This window comes from Oncorhynchus clarkii, chromosome 4 (genome assembly GCF_045791955.1).
Source record: "Oncorhynchus clarkii lewisi isolate Uvic-CL-2024 chromosome 4, UVic_Ocla_1.0, whole genome shotgun sequence".
NCBI classification, from domain to species: domain Eukaryota; kingdom Metazoa; phylum Chordata; class Actinopteri; order Salmoniformes; family Salmonidae; genus Oncorhynchus; species Oncorhynchus clarkii.
In genome coordinates, this window is record NC_092150.1 from 23,831,168 (window position 1) to 23,846,009 (window position 14,842).

Genomic DNA, 14,842 nt, shown 5'->3' on the forward strand with positions numbered 1-14,842 from the left:
TGATTGACTGGGAATGCTTGGAGATCGACCAGTCGATGTCGATAGTCAGGTTGGTGACCACTGCTCTAGGTTATGTGACTAAATTCATGTAAATTAATTAAATGACTCTAGTGTGTATGCATTATGATAAATCATATGGCGTTCTTGGTAATACGATTAAGACACTTGTGCTGAATTGGGTGCCGTAAACGTTGAGTATTTCTGATGTGCAATTTAAGAACTGTGCTAAGCAAGAGCAGTTAAGGAGCATTATGATCGATAACACCTTTTGACCAAACCCTAACAGGCCTAATCCTTTGTAATAATCGAGTGCAGACCCCAAACCTCTTCATCCAAAAGGAAAACTTTTTTACTGATCCATCATTAGTCTAAGAAACTCACCAATTAAGGATAAAATGTCAACTTCAGGAAAACAGACCTTACCATTGGGCTGAAACAATTACAATGGCTTGAAAAAAACATTTCATGTTGCAGATACCAAATAATGTAAGCATAATAATTGTAAGCATATGCTGAACTCTTCCACTGAGACTAAAATTGAAGTGCAAGTTCCTCTGACTTGTGTACATGTGCATTAATCGTTTGCTTATTTGTGTTAGTAAATGTAATCCACTGAGCCCTTAAGACCACTTCTGGAACAGATGTTGAGTTGAAAACAACGAGGAGAGAAAATATTTACAGATATCAGTATTTCTAGAGAGAGTTTTGAGCTGTTGCTTTCCTTCCCCTCCCTTCTAGGGCATTTACTACAACAGTGTGGTAGTGAGAGAGAGGGGAATTCTGGGTGTGGATGGATGGTGACACGAGACGGTCTTATCTTGATCACCAGAATCCAACGTCCTTCCCCAGTCGGGGCTTTCCTGTCCAGCAGACCTGGCCAGCTCAGAGCAAAGGACCCCTCTCCATCCATGGCCTCCACCAACCCTCTACAGCACCCTTCATCACCACCACACAGCCCTCACCTGCCCCCAGAGACCCTGGTTCTCCAGGCTGTTGGAAGTGCTGTCTGCTGGTTGTGGGGGTGCTGGAGATGGAAGCATGGGTGGAGTAAGGGAGTAAGTCAGAACAGCGAGTAGGGGTGGTGGTGAGGGGGGTGGTGTTGTGTCTCAGTTGGTCTCGTAGGAGGAGAGCAGCGCAGCATCCACTGGCTCCATGCAGGAGGGGCAGGTGAAGGAGCGCATCAGCCAGTCATCTATACAGTCCATGTGGTAGATGTGCATGCATGGCAGGAATCGGATGGGATCCCCATACACAAAGTCCGTCATGCAAATCACACACCTGCACAGATGAGACAACAGAATGTGTATCATGTGGGATTGGGAAATAAATAGTATATTATGCAGTATTTGTATTTATTTAGTACAAATTGACATTCTGCACCAGTAAGTGATATGAATGTGCATATAGATAACACAGATGCCAATTGTCATACAGTACGAGGCACATTCATACAACATGATAACACTTTTGTCTTTGGGTGGGTGTTAAGAGGTGCGGTTTGGCAGGTCATTTTTCAGGGGATGCATGACTCGACCTTCGCCTCTGATACGAGCCCGTTGGGGAGTTGCAGCGATGAGACAAGATCGTAATTGGATCGCAACTGGATATGACGAAATTGTGGAAAAAAATGGGGGGGAATAAAAAAAAAAAAAGTGTCTTAATTCTTGGAGATGTTTTGTTGTGTTTGAGTGCTGGTGCCGGTGGTACTTACTCTCTAATTTTCTTTTCGGAGCCGTCCCTGCCAGCATCGTACACTCCCTTGGGGAGGTGGTGGATGAGGCCAATGCGCTGGGCAATGCGGACCTGCTCCTCCTCAGTCAGGTGGCTGGCCATGCGGGCCTGACTGGGCGTGGGGTGGTACACTGGCAGCTCCTGCTGCATGGCCACAAAGACACACAGAAACATGCACTTAGAAACAGAGAGAGACACAACTCAGACCTCATACATAACTCGTGGAATAGACGGTGTTTTCCAACCACAACATCCAAGTAATATGTAGAAGGCATTAGAGCTTACGTGGAGAACGACAAAACAGTTGTGTGGAAATTCCCAGACGTAGGCCTGAGAATAGACCTTGGTAATTACTGAAACCCCAGACATTGAAGAGAAAAAAAAACACACAAAAAAACAACAGTTATCACCATCAATGGGTTTACTGGAACAGCAGCAGCTTGTTTATTGGAAATATAAATTACAATGCCATTACACTGTTTTGCATTCAAACAACCAAGTTAAAAGTGATAATATGAAGTCAGAGTATCACTGTAATATAACTAGAACAAGTATATCAGAGGTTAGAAATGACAGATCCAGTAGGTGGCAATATTTCCCAAGTCAGAGCACTTTCACAAAAAGGGAACATGGGTGTTTTCAGTTCAAATTGCTGTAATTGAGAAAATGCAATAGACAAAGCATTCTATTGAAATCAGTTACCATTGAAAGAAGTGATTGGCAGCAGGTAAGCTATTAGAGCATGCAGACTGAATGTCGTAAGCCCATGTGAGGGTTACAATCACTAGAAGCAGAGTAAAGCACACTTGCATACATTCCCGCAGTCAAAGATAGTCTCATATCCAACACTGATACAATTTAGATGACAGAATGCAGTCAAATAGCTGGCTGTGTCAGACCCACAAAGCCTGCATGATTCATACAGAAGAGAAAATTCAGACCGCATTTTCATTAACATTTCTCACCTCTGTTCTGTTCCACCTTTGTGTTGTGGTTGGCGGATGGTTGAGAAACTCAAAGTTTTTTCACATGGAGTCTAAAATATGTTAGAGACAACGCTCAACACCACAATCATAATGAGGAGACCTCAAGAGAAAGCTGATGGATAGAAATGTCCAGACATTTTTCACTGGTTGCGCATTCTGTGCTGGATATTAAAAAGTTGTCACGTCATCCTCCACTGAGCTACGAGTGTTTACATTTAAATGATCTATTTGATATTGCAGTATATTTTGTAAAAGGGATACTGGATCATTTTGGCAATCAAGCCCTTTTTATGCTTACCAGCAAGCATGCTAGTGTTGCTGTAGACTTCCAGTCATTGTGCTAAAGCTAGTTAGCAACAGCTCCAGAAACATCCTTCAACCTTCTTTCAAAACAACATGCAGAGACATACATAATCATGGTGCTCATCATAATGGTACTCATCAGTTCATCGGGATCTGGGTAAGTAGAAAAAAAGGGCTTACGGTTCATTACCCTATTTAGATAATAAAATCCTGACAGAAACTTGGTGTACTTTTCCCTAAATCAACCATAACTTCACCAGTTCTCATCCTACATACCATGTAATATTACAAACACAGTGCTTACACTTGTTATGAAATCTCCTTTTCCGCTTAGCCATTAGAAATACGGACTGATCTTTTTATTTGGACACACCGTGTTACAGCAGAACTTTTCATAGAGGCATGGCGAGCATGTCAAAGACCTCAATTTCATGCATTTGCAGATAAGCATAGCCAGTAAATTAATCTCTGCAGTCAGACCTAAATGTTCTTCAAAGTGACAATATCTCCTCTGATAATCAGCATAGTAATAGGCCTAATAAGCAAAAAAATAAAATAAAACTATTCCCAATAGTATTGGGAGACATTATATTAATTTCCAAATACCATTCCATTTAGTTTGTTCCGCTAATTGAAAATAAGTGGGGCATTTAAGAACTACTTAATAGGAATCAAGGTTTCTATGGTGTCCATTTGTCAGGAGTTCACAAAAACCCGTCAAAGCTATAGGCCTAGCAAATGTATGATCTGGGAATCTTCTCAATGTGAGTGGCTATAATGTACATGATATGTGGTATGTCTCTGTGGTGTGTCTGCATGAAGAGAGAGAGAGTACATGGTCTGTAGAGTCCTGTGCTTCCCAATCCGTCCTCTCCGGGGGTTATTTCTGTCAGTCTGGCTGTGAGACAGGAGTTCAGACCAATTCACGGTCTCAGTCAGGTCAGATGTTTAGCTCACACAACTGCCTGCCACACCTATTTACAGGAAGCTACAAGTAGGTTACAGACTAACTCAAAACCAAAACTGAGCCTCAAATAATACAAGTGAGGCAATGAAGTAGTGAGGACATGCACAGTACTGTATGTAACCAAAGATGGGAGGGAGTCTCGACTCTTTGTGGGCTTATAGCAAAACCTGGATGACAAAAATAAATAAGCACCTTTCTTTGGCAAAAAAATGAGTGCAGGGTGAAAGCTGTACTTAAAACAACAAAACAGGTTCAGCCCTCAGAATGAAACCCTCTTGGAATCTGCTTAAGCCCTTTCATCAGGTGGCCTCAGTGCCGAGACCGCTGAAAATACATGTCAGAACACGCCTGCCATCTCCACTCTGCCTCAGTCACACCGAGATGACATCACAGCAGACCAATGGGCTTCAGGGACTAGTGCTGTCTCATGGAAACCTTCCTCACAGTAGTCATCCGAGCTCACCTCAAATTGGATCACAGTCAGTAAAATGAAAGAGTCTCTGGGTGTAAAATAAGTGATTTTTCTTTGTACACACATTTACTAAATGTCAGAAACATATCAAGTATGCAAATGTGAATGGATCAACTAAATCTTTGTTTTAATAAACGTAAAGGCAAAAAAATTTATATCGTGCATTATTTGCACTGGGCACTGAAGTGTAAAGCAAAAGTGAAACATGAGTGATTAAGGTTCCTGTGGGATTTCAGTCACAGTCCCTCATTCCCTTATACCGTCACTCTGTGCTTTAAAAAAAAGCTGAGTCAGCATTTAACAAACAAAATGACCAGGACATCAGAATTTTCAGCCCTGAATTCTCTAGTCCCTCTCCACTTGTGTGTGACAAAAACAGGCAGACCGAATTGTGTCAGAATACCTTTTTCAGAAGACTAGGGAAAGGCAGTGGGAGTTGTGTGATTGGCTGGGGGTGTTGCGGTGGACCCAGGGGTAACAGTGCAGCGGTCGGCTGTCTCTTTGTCCTGGGGCATCCCTGTTGTCCAGTTTCACTCAAAGTCACTAGAATGGACACCCTTCAATTACCTAATCAGAAAGCTTGTCAGTATTATCCGATTTAGTGCCTCAAGACTAAAATGAGACAGAGTGATCATGGCACTTGGCGATATTAAAAACCAGGGCAGTAATCAAATTGTTACGCCGTCTCAAGATGGACAAACAGTAAAACAAATATCACATTTTTCAATTGAAGGTCTTTTAAGAGAGTAAGCGATAAGTTTGCTTTGCCTCATACGGGCCAGATTTCTGTATTTTGAAAATTACATCTTGAAAACTTGATTACTGACATGCAAAACATTTAGGGACTATATCAACAATGGACAAATACCAAAATATAGTTTTTGGGTGGTGTTTTCCTTTAAGGGTAATAATGGGTGAGCTGAAGATAAGTGTTAGCATGAGGAAAAGAGGAACAGCAGATAGACAGGGCGCTCATAGAGAGAGAGAGAAAAAGAGAGCTGAGCCACAGAGCAGCTCTATGTGCACTGCCAAGCCCCGGGCAGCCAGGCACTCAGCAGACAATACCGGCTGCCAGCCTTCCCCCACAAACTCACTGGAGATAAAGCGATAGAGAAAGCGAGATAGGAAAAAAACAAAACCAAACCGGCATACAGATAGATGCGTTCTCTCAACCTGCAGTCTGAATTCCAGGCCTGTGCCCATAACATCCACACAGACCAGTAACCACGGGGACCCTGCCACTCCCACAGTGGCTTCCTCCAGGGAATAAACAATGGCAGGCTCTACTGGCTGCACCGTTGAGCCTTGTCTGAGAGGCTGGCACTGAAGCAAAGCCCGGGAGATGCACAGCAACAGTGACACACACACACGCTTCATGCTCCACAGATAAAATTCTGGAGCGCAGCCATCCAAGACTCTTTTGATAAAGAGAAAGCCTAATTACACAGATTGTTCTTCAGACAGTTTTCAAACAGCAATGCCATCAGTGATGCAAAGATGCTGCTTTCACAACAAACAAATCTTCAGGAGGTTCCTGAGGATGAACTTAAAAACACTAAATGTACTCTACACCCTAGTAGCGTATGGGGACACAACGGGACAAAAACATCACTGGATGTTGTGTTACATTTTCTCATAGGAAAACCTGTAACTGTCAGATGAGTCATGTCATATTATTGGATCATTAGCACTTACAGAATCTGGGGATATGAAGGGGGAAACAGTGGGTTCTCGGTAAACAAGCAAGTGTAGATGTAACAGCCAATCAAAGCCTGTCATTACTAAATGTGTAATGTGATAGGCATTTTAACAAAATACTTCGTTTTTATTTGTTATAAAACATAAAGAAGGTAATCCGTCATCTTCTTAAAACCATTCTGAGAGGGAGGGTATCTGATTTCATTGGTCCTCAACTCGTGGCTGAGACACTTCATTGTGGATAAATAGAGTTAGCCTGCTACGGAGCAGGTTAGTTCTGAAGGATTCGTTGCTATAGAAATGTACCTGGCTAAAAGGTGAGCCACCTTTGTGGCACTGGTTATCCTGAGTTGACCAAAGTAACCTCGCTAACTCCTCAAACCTGATTTGTAGTATAGGGCTCTGGGGATCTCTCAAACAGGAACAGTAAACACAATCCACTGGCTGGCCCCATGTTGGTCGAGCCTGGCCTTGCTGACAACATCTTGTTTGTGGGCAACTCCACGTTTATAGAATTATGCTGAGACTCCGATTTTTCACTTTAAAATGTATGCCAAACAAAAAATATTGATTTCAAAGTTTACCCAACCACACATCTCTATGACTACTTTGAAAAATGTACACAGTAAAAAAGAACATCACAGTTAAATATTTTGTTTATGCCACAATGACTCATATTTTTGAGGGAACATGTCCCACATTGTGTTCATACTTGGAGAATGATAAGAACATTTTGCCTTTACAGTATCATTTGAGGGTTGTTTCTCTTGAAGCATGAATCATATAATTTAGTATTTCCACTGGTAGAAAATCAATGTATATAGTCCGGGTGGCCATTTGATTAATTGTTCAGCAGTCTTATGGCTTGTGGGTAAAAGCTGTTAAGGAGCCTTTTGGTCCTAGACTTAGCGCTCCGGTACGGCTTGCCGTGCAGTAGCAGAGAACAGTCTATGACTATGACAATTTTTTGGGCCTTCCTCTGACACCGCCTAGTGTATAGGTCCTGGACATCGCGCATCAGCTGTTATTGACAAATAGACACCCCCCTCGTCTTATATTATATGTGTCGTCGTTCAGTGACTACTCGATGAAACATAAAATATTACCGTTTTTAATGTCCCGTTGGTAGGATAGTCTCAATCGTGCAATCATTGGAAAATAAACTTGACGTAGTACGGATGGTAGTGGAGGTTTACTCACTCGCCTACCAATTCTCACAAGGCACCCCGACCTCCGCCCCCCTTTTCTCTGTCTTTTCTTCACGCAAATTACGGGAATATGGGCCTGGTCTCGAGAAAGCAGTATATCCTGCAAGTCGGACTCGTTAAAGAAAAATCTTTGTCCAGCTCCAGTTCGAGTAGTCACTGTTCTGATGTCCAGAAGCTCTGTTCGGTCAAAAGTGATGGTAGCAGCAACATTATGAACAACATAAGTTACAAACAATGCAAAATAAATTATAATAATAAATAAAATTTTAGCAGAGTTGGTTAGGAGCCCGTAAAACAGCAGCCATCCCCTCCGGCGCCACAACAGAGCAGTGCAGCACAAAAACACATCTGGGGAATTCACTGGTAAGGAATTATGACCTTGGGTATGCATTTTAAATCATAAATTGTACATTTTCTTTTCACCCTTGTAACATTTGTGTGAAGGTGAGCACCTTACATTGTGAAGTCAGTATCTATCCCGCTCAAAGCTTTGTTTTTGTTATTTTCATTCCTTTCTTTTCTATTCCCTCTTCCCTAACTCTCACACCTTTCTCTCCCTCATGCAGCAGGTCTGACAGCTCATTAGAAGGCCCCTCCAAAGCAAACTTCCTCTTCACAGTCCGAACTGAGTTCGCCGGCTCAAAGCAAACTTCCTCTTCACAGTCCGAACTGAGTTCGCCGGCTCAAAGCAAACTTCCTCTTCACAGTCCGAACTGAGTTCGCCGGCTCAAAGCAAACTTCCTCTTCACAGTCCGAACTGAGTTTGCCGGCTCAAAGCAAACTTCCTCTTCACAGTCCGAACTGAGTTCGCCGGCTCAAAGCAAACTTCCTCTTCACAGTCCGAACTGAGTTTGCCGGCTCAAAGCAAACTTCCTCTTCACAGTCCGAACTGAGTTCGCCGGCTCAAAGCAAACTTCCTCTTCACAGTCCGAACTGAGTTCGCCGGCTCAAAGCAAACTCTGAGAAGACTTCCAATCACCAGAGAAGTGTGTGATACATGTTCTCTCCTCCTTTTTCCTGCGTTCCCTCCAGGCCTCATGACACCTTTGAGGGGAGATTTAGTGTTAGTTCTCAGTCCAGGGCAGCACACCCTGCTGGTGAGTCTTAGATCATTCTCTTGCCTCCAGCCCTGGCATGCACAGCCAGGGACAGGCAGGCAGCCTTATAATGTCTGCAAGATGTTCGAGCCAATGAGGTCTGACCATAAAACACTGACAACAGGATAATGGCCTTTGTGCTAGACTGAATATGATTAATAAAACAGGGCCTCTGCTCTGTCATTGGATGAGGGTAAAAACACCACGGATTAGTCATGCCAGGGAACCTGATGAATGTAGCTACAGTGACGGGACCTGCTTTTCACTCTGGCCCAATCCTATCACCCTCTCCACTGGCCGAGTCAGACAGCGATGAGTCAGCACACTCGCCAGCTGCTTTCCAAATTACCACTCACTTTGCACACCCCTCCCTCCCTCCCACAACAGACCGCAGAGTAACATAGCACATAGCAGGGGAGCCTTCCTCCTCAGCGCACGATGAAGTGGAGGGTGATTACAGAACCACAATTTCTCAATAAATATTTCATTTGAGCTAGTATTCAAGGTGGATGTGTCAGTCTTGTTTATAGCAGTATTATTCACCACAAAGAAAATACAACTGTTTTTGGTGTTAACAGCCTCACTTCTGGGCTGAGAACTGTAGGCGTCAAATGGTATTTATTCCCTAAATAAGTCATTTCTGCCTGAGATTATTGTAGGCAAAAATGTTGTTAAGGCTCATTTGTAACGTAGAGAAATTGTGCAGTAGTTTAATGAAAATAGCCAAGAGACGTGCAGCTCCAAGGCTGTCCAAACATACCAAGCATGGACAGGTCTCTGTTTAAGAGAAGAACAATCTATCGAAAATGCTTACAATCAAATCTCATTGATCACATACACATGGCCAGCAGATGTTATTGCGAGTGTAACGAAATGCTTGTGCTTCTAGTTGTGACAGTGCAGCATTATTTAACAAGTAATATCTAACAATTCCACGACAAATACCTAATACACACAAATCTAAGTAAAGGAATGGAATAAGAATATAAATATATGGATGAGCAATGGCCGAGTGGCATAGGCTAAGATGCAATAGATAGTATAGAATGCAGTATATACATATGAGATGAGTAATGCAAGATATGTAAATATTATTAAAGTGACTAGAGTTGCATTTATTAAAGTGATTTCAAGTCTGTATGTAGGCAGCAGCCTCGCTGTGCTAGTGATGTCTGTAACAGTCTGATGGCCTTTTGATAGAAGCTGTTTTTCAGACTCTCGGTCCCAGATTTGATGCACCTGCACTGACCTCGCCTTCTGGATGGTAGTGGGGTGAACAGGCAGTGGCTTGGGTGGTTGTTGTCCTTGATTATCTTTTTGGCCTTACTGTGACATCGGGTGTTGTACGTGTTATGGAGGGTAGGTAGTTCCCCAGGGTGATGCGTTTTGCAGACTGCACCACCCTCTGGAGAGCCCTGCGGTTGTGGGCGGTGCAGTTGCTGTACCAGGCGGTGATACAGCCCGACAGGATATTCTCAATTGTGCATCTGTAAAAGTTTGTGAATGTTTTTGGTGACACGGCAAATTTCTTCAGCCTCCTGGGGTTGAAGAGGCGCTGTTGCGCCTTCTTCACCACACTGTCTGTGTGGGTGGACCATTTCAGTTTGTCTGTGATGTGTACACCGAGGAACTTGAAGCTTTCCACCTTCACTGCTGTCCCGTTGATGTAGATAGGGGGGTGTTCCCTCTGCAGTTTCCTGAAGTCCATGATCATCTCCTTTGTTTTGTTGACGTTGAGTGAGAGGTTACTTTCCTGACACCACAGTCCGAGTGCCCTCACCTCCTCCCTGTAGGCGGTCTCATCGTTGTTGGTAACGAAGCCTACTACTGTTGTGTCGTCTGCAAACTTGATGATTGAGTTGGAGGCGTGCTTGGCGACGCAGTCATGAATGAACAGGGAGTACAGGAGGGGGCTGAGCACACACCCTTGTGGGGCCCCAGTGTTGAGGATCAGCGAAGTGGAGGTGTTGTTTCCTACCATCCCCACCTGGGGTTGGTCCGTCAGGAAGTCCAGAACCCAATTGGACAGGGCGGGGTTGAGATCCAAGGCCTCAAGCTTAATGATGTGCTTGGAGGGAACTATGGTGTTGAATGCTGAGCTATCATCAATGAACAGCATTCTTATATTAGGTATTATTTTTTATTTTAATTTATTTAACTAAGCAAGTCAGTTAAGAACAAATTCTTATTTACAACTTCGGCCTAGGAACAGTGGGTTAACTGCCTTGTTCAGGGCAGAACAACAGATTTTTACCTTGTCAGCTCAGGGACTCGGTCTAGCAACCTTTCGGTTACTGGCCCAACGCTCTAACCACTAGGCTACCTGCCATATTCCTCTTGTCCAGATGGGATATGACAGTGCGCAGTGTGATGGCGATTGCATCGTCTGTGGACCTATTGGGGCTGTAAGCAAATTGAAGTGGGTCTAGGGTGACAGGTAGGTGATAGGTGATATGATCCTTGACTAGTCTCTCAAAGCACTTCATGATGACAGAAGTGAATGCTAGTTAGTCATTTAGTACAGTTACCTTTGCATTCTTGGGTACAGGAACAATGGTGGCCATCTTGAAGCATGTGGGGACAGCAGACTGGGATAGGGAGAGATTGAATATGTCCGGCGAGCACCCAAGGCAAGCGTCTAGATTGGAAATGATGCATGCTCTAAAGAAGGTCTCTGGCCATCCTTTGTTCGAGCCGTGGTTCAAATAGGGCTGGATGATATATAGAAAATATTCAAATGTATGTTTTTGCGCGATATTACAAAAACCTATATAGCAAGAATCTATTTTTTTTTTTAATGTTTATAAACATGTCCACTTGTTCTTATGTCGTCTCATCTCCTTTGCCCCTTCTGTGCTGTGTGCACCTTCCCATTTACACCAGAGATCAGTATATAATAACGAGACACTCATGTCTACGCCCTAACAATGGGAGTTGTTGTCCCAACGGCGGGAACACAGGCAACAAGCTTAGGTCCAAAATAAGCTTAGGTCCACTGAAATGCATTGAGGTTATTTTGGACAGATTTTGGCGAGAGTGAAACCTCTCGCTTCGCCTATTCCTCTCTGGCTATGTGCACCTTTCCATTCACACACACCCCTCAAGCCCCTCCCTCTGCCACTCACAACAACAAAGATGAGAGATCAATACTTCCTCTCCGACAAGCGGTTTCAACTCGCTATTTGCATTTGAGATTTGGTCCAACAGAATCGGTCATATAAACACCAAAAGACATTGAGACATTATTTTACTGTAATAGAGAAGTTAAAATGAATAGTTAGAAAGGTTATGTTTCAACTCCTCAAATTGCACGCAGAGCAGACACTACTAAAAGGGGAGTATCAATGAACATTGAATCTCGAAAATGAATGTTCAGTTTGTCTCACGTGGTATTGAGGTATCATGTACCGCTAGCAGCATTTTCGACAAAGACTTATACTGGTCTTTTATAAATGTACAATAAGCATAAAACACTATGTAAGGAATTGGCAACTCGTTCTCATTCTGAGAAATAAGGTAGATCACTTGATTTCATCATCTGAACAAAGTGGACAGACTAGCATGCTGTTCAAACAGTTGGAGATGGGCAGAAGGGTGTGTTCATAACAATTCAACTGTTCTTGTTTGCTAGCAAATAGATCCAAGTTGGTTAAACTTTAAATATAAAGATTAGCTGGCTACTTACTAGCACATAGGCCGGTGTGTGAGAGATTGTTTATGAGATCTGTGTTCATTTTCTATAATACCTGCTAGAATAAGTTTGTCATTATTAGTGAATGTGCATTATGCATGGTTAAATTTGTAACAAAACGGCATTTTCATAGAGTGATTATAGCAAAAAAAAACAGGTTAAACTATTTTTGATAAAATGATTAAATTATGAATGGGTCTCAGTTGTGGAAGGCTTATATTTAGCCTAGGTATGAATTCACAAACCCTGAATTCATTCAATTATTGCTGACTGTTTGAAATGCAGTGCATTTGACCTTAATTTGTCAACCAAGCTTAATTCGAAAATATTTTATTTATTTTTTGATATTGTGTATCGCCCATAATTTAAATAAACAATTGAGATATCGCCCAACCCTAGGTTCAAACAAGCTTCTTAATTTTGAAGAATCCAACAAGTGCCTCAGCTATATAACCAGGATATTGCACAACACTGCCTGCCAATCTGTTACAGGAAAACAGATCCAGACTGTTGAATTCCAGCCCCTTTTCATTAATTCCTGATCCTGGACCCAAGGGACTCAAGTAAACACAGAAATCCTGAGAAAAAGAGAGTGGCTGCTGGTGGTTTCCATCAGAAAAACACAGGATCTGGGGTTTGTGTAAATCTGCATTTCTGTGCTACGTAGTGTAATTTATTTTGCTTGTTTACTATTGTATTATTATAAAATCTAATCTGGACAGATGCCACTGGTTAAGAAGCTGTATTCCCTGGCTTTTAAGTTGTCTCATGGTTATTGTAGGTCTTTGCATTTTGGCGACATAAAGAAGTAATTTTTTATTAGGTTCTGTCCTCCCTTATAACGTTGACATAGGAAGTCAACTTTTGGGCTCAGACACTTTACTGGAAGGGTTCAGGCAGGGGGGCCTCCAGTTCTGTGCATAACCTGTTTATCTTCTCATTTGAGATGGGGGCATTAACCTGCTGACACTCATTCCTTCCCAGCTAAAGTCTAACATAACAGGTCCGAATTACAGAAAAGGAATCAAGATTTGGGTATGGAAAATATTGTCACAAAGAAATGAGGGAGCACCAAGACTCTGCTGTTTTCTCATTGGCATAATAGTTCGATCTGTGTTCTCCAATGTAGGCTGTTGTCATTGCCTGTACCAGGAAGCTTACAGGTTCTGAGGATCATTCTACTTTTAATTTCATCTTTCTTACATTGTGCCAAAAACAAAGGTGGGAGCTTCAGTAGTTTTTGGTCTAGGTCTATATCTGGTATATTATTACTCTCCTTTGAGCAACAACAAAAGATATACAAAAAAAAAGCCTGCCTTTGTCTTCTCTCCCTCAACACAAACTGCATTCCAGCAGTATGAGCAGTTCCAGTCTCTTTTTGCTGTAGTGTATGAATACTATCCTGTTTTCATACAATTCACTACTAGATAACTTTGCATTGCATGAGTCCCTTTGGGTCAGTACTATGGGATCACGATGACGCTCTCTAATGGAGGACGACATGGTCTGATAAAAATAAAGGCTGCAGCAACAGTCAATTTATGACACTCTATCCTTGTAGAAATATAACATGAACAACGATGACAGTGCAATAGGACAGCTAGTTGATGGCTGTGTGCAGCATTGATAAACAATGTAAAGCTGTATATACCTGCCATATCTCCCAAAGTCAGCTGATTATGACTGTTTGTTTACATGAACATCTGAAAAACATAACTGGCTGGCAAGCTATAGCATGCTATTTGTATTTACTTCGGTAGCCAGCTGCAAGCGCCACGTTCCTTTGCATGTCGAACCTTGAAAAAATAGCTGCGCTAGCTAGCAAGCAAGCAAACCAGTACTGTAGCTAACGTTACATTATTAGCTAACGTCGCTGGCTAATTCGGGTGACATACCTGGTATGGTGGCGGTGGTTCCTGGTCTGTATCTGCCCCGTCACCATAACTAGCTCTATCCGATTGTGATTCATGAAGCAAGGAAATGTCATCCGAGGTTGGAGATTTTAGACAATTTCCCATCTCCTCTTCAAACTCCTTATGTATTTGTCACTTTGCAACGTCTACAGGCCACTTTCCCTAACCTTTCATAAAAATAAGCACCGTATGCACTATGCAATCTTACTGACATTAACACATTGCAAATCATCTAACAAGCCACGAGAACATGTCCTTGTTCAACACAAACAAAACATGCGCACACAAAGAGCCAGGCTAGCTGATTGATACCCTGGCGCGGACGACCATCTACATATGATTAAGATTGTTTATTTTACGCCTGCTAAGTTAGGCTATTCATTAGCTAGAACTCTCACAACGCCTATGCTCAAGTTGAACAAACTTAATCATTCATGTTCTACAAACAACATTTCCTTTTAAGATTTGAAGACCCTCTGAAAGGGGCTTCCAGCCCACAGAACATGAAACACCGCCCCTTGATTCATGGACCAATCAACTGCGATCTATAGTAAGCAGGCTACTCCACCATCCCACCAATCAGATGGTTGTTAAAATAATATTACTGTGTGTTGTTAAAATTGGTTTGAATTACAATTTGACACGTATGTAGCTAATTACAGATAGTTGTTTGATGGCAGTTTTCTTCAGCATAACTGCGTCTGCAATGTAACAGTATCAAGGATGAAGAAACCAGGCAGCCAGGAACCAACCACGACATGTGCTGTACAAGCCAC

At 42.5% G+C, this 14,842-nt stretch overlaps 1 protein-coding gene across 1 annotated transcript; it reads right to left on the bottom strand.

Annotated features, from left to right (window-relative positions):
• Window positions 1-323: 323 nt before the first annotated feature.
• On the bottom strand, window positions 324-14,589 carry LOC139406615 (RING finger protein 11-like). Its single transcript, XM_071149394.1, has 3 exons — window positions 14,049-14,589; window positions 1,712-1,875; window positions 324-1,278 (listed from the first exon to the last, which is right to left on the bottom strand). Exons 1-3 carry the CDS (start codon window positions 14,169-14,171, stop codon window positions 1,107-1,109), a joined length of 459 nt encoding a protein of 152 aa, XP_071005495.1. The 5' UTR covers window positions 14,172-14,589; the 3' UTR covers window positions 324-1,106.
• Between the last annotated feature and the right edge of the window lie 253 nt (window positions 14,590-14,842).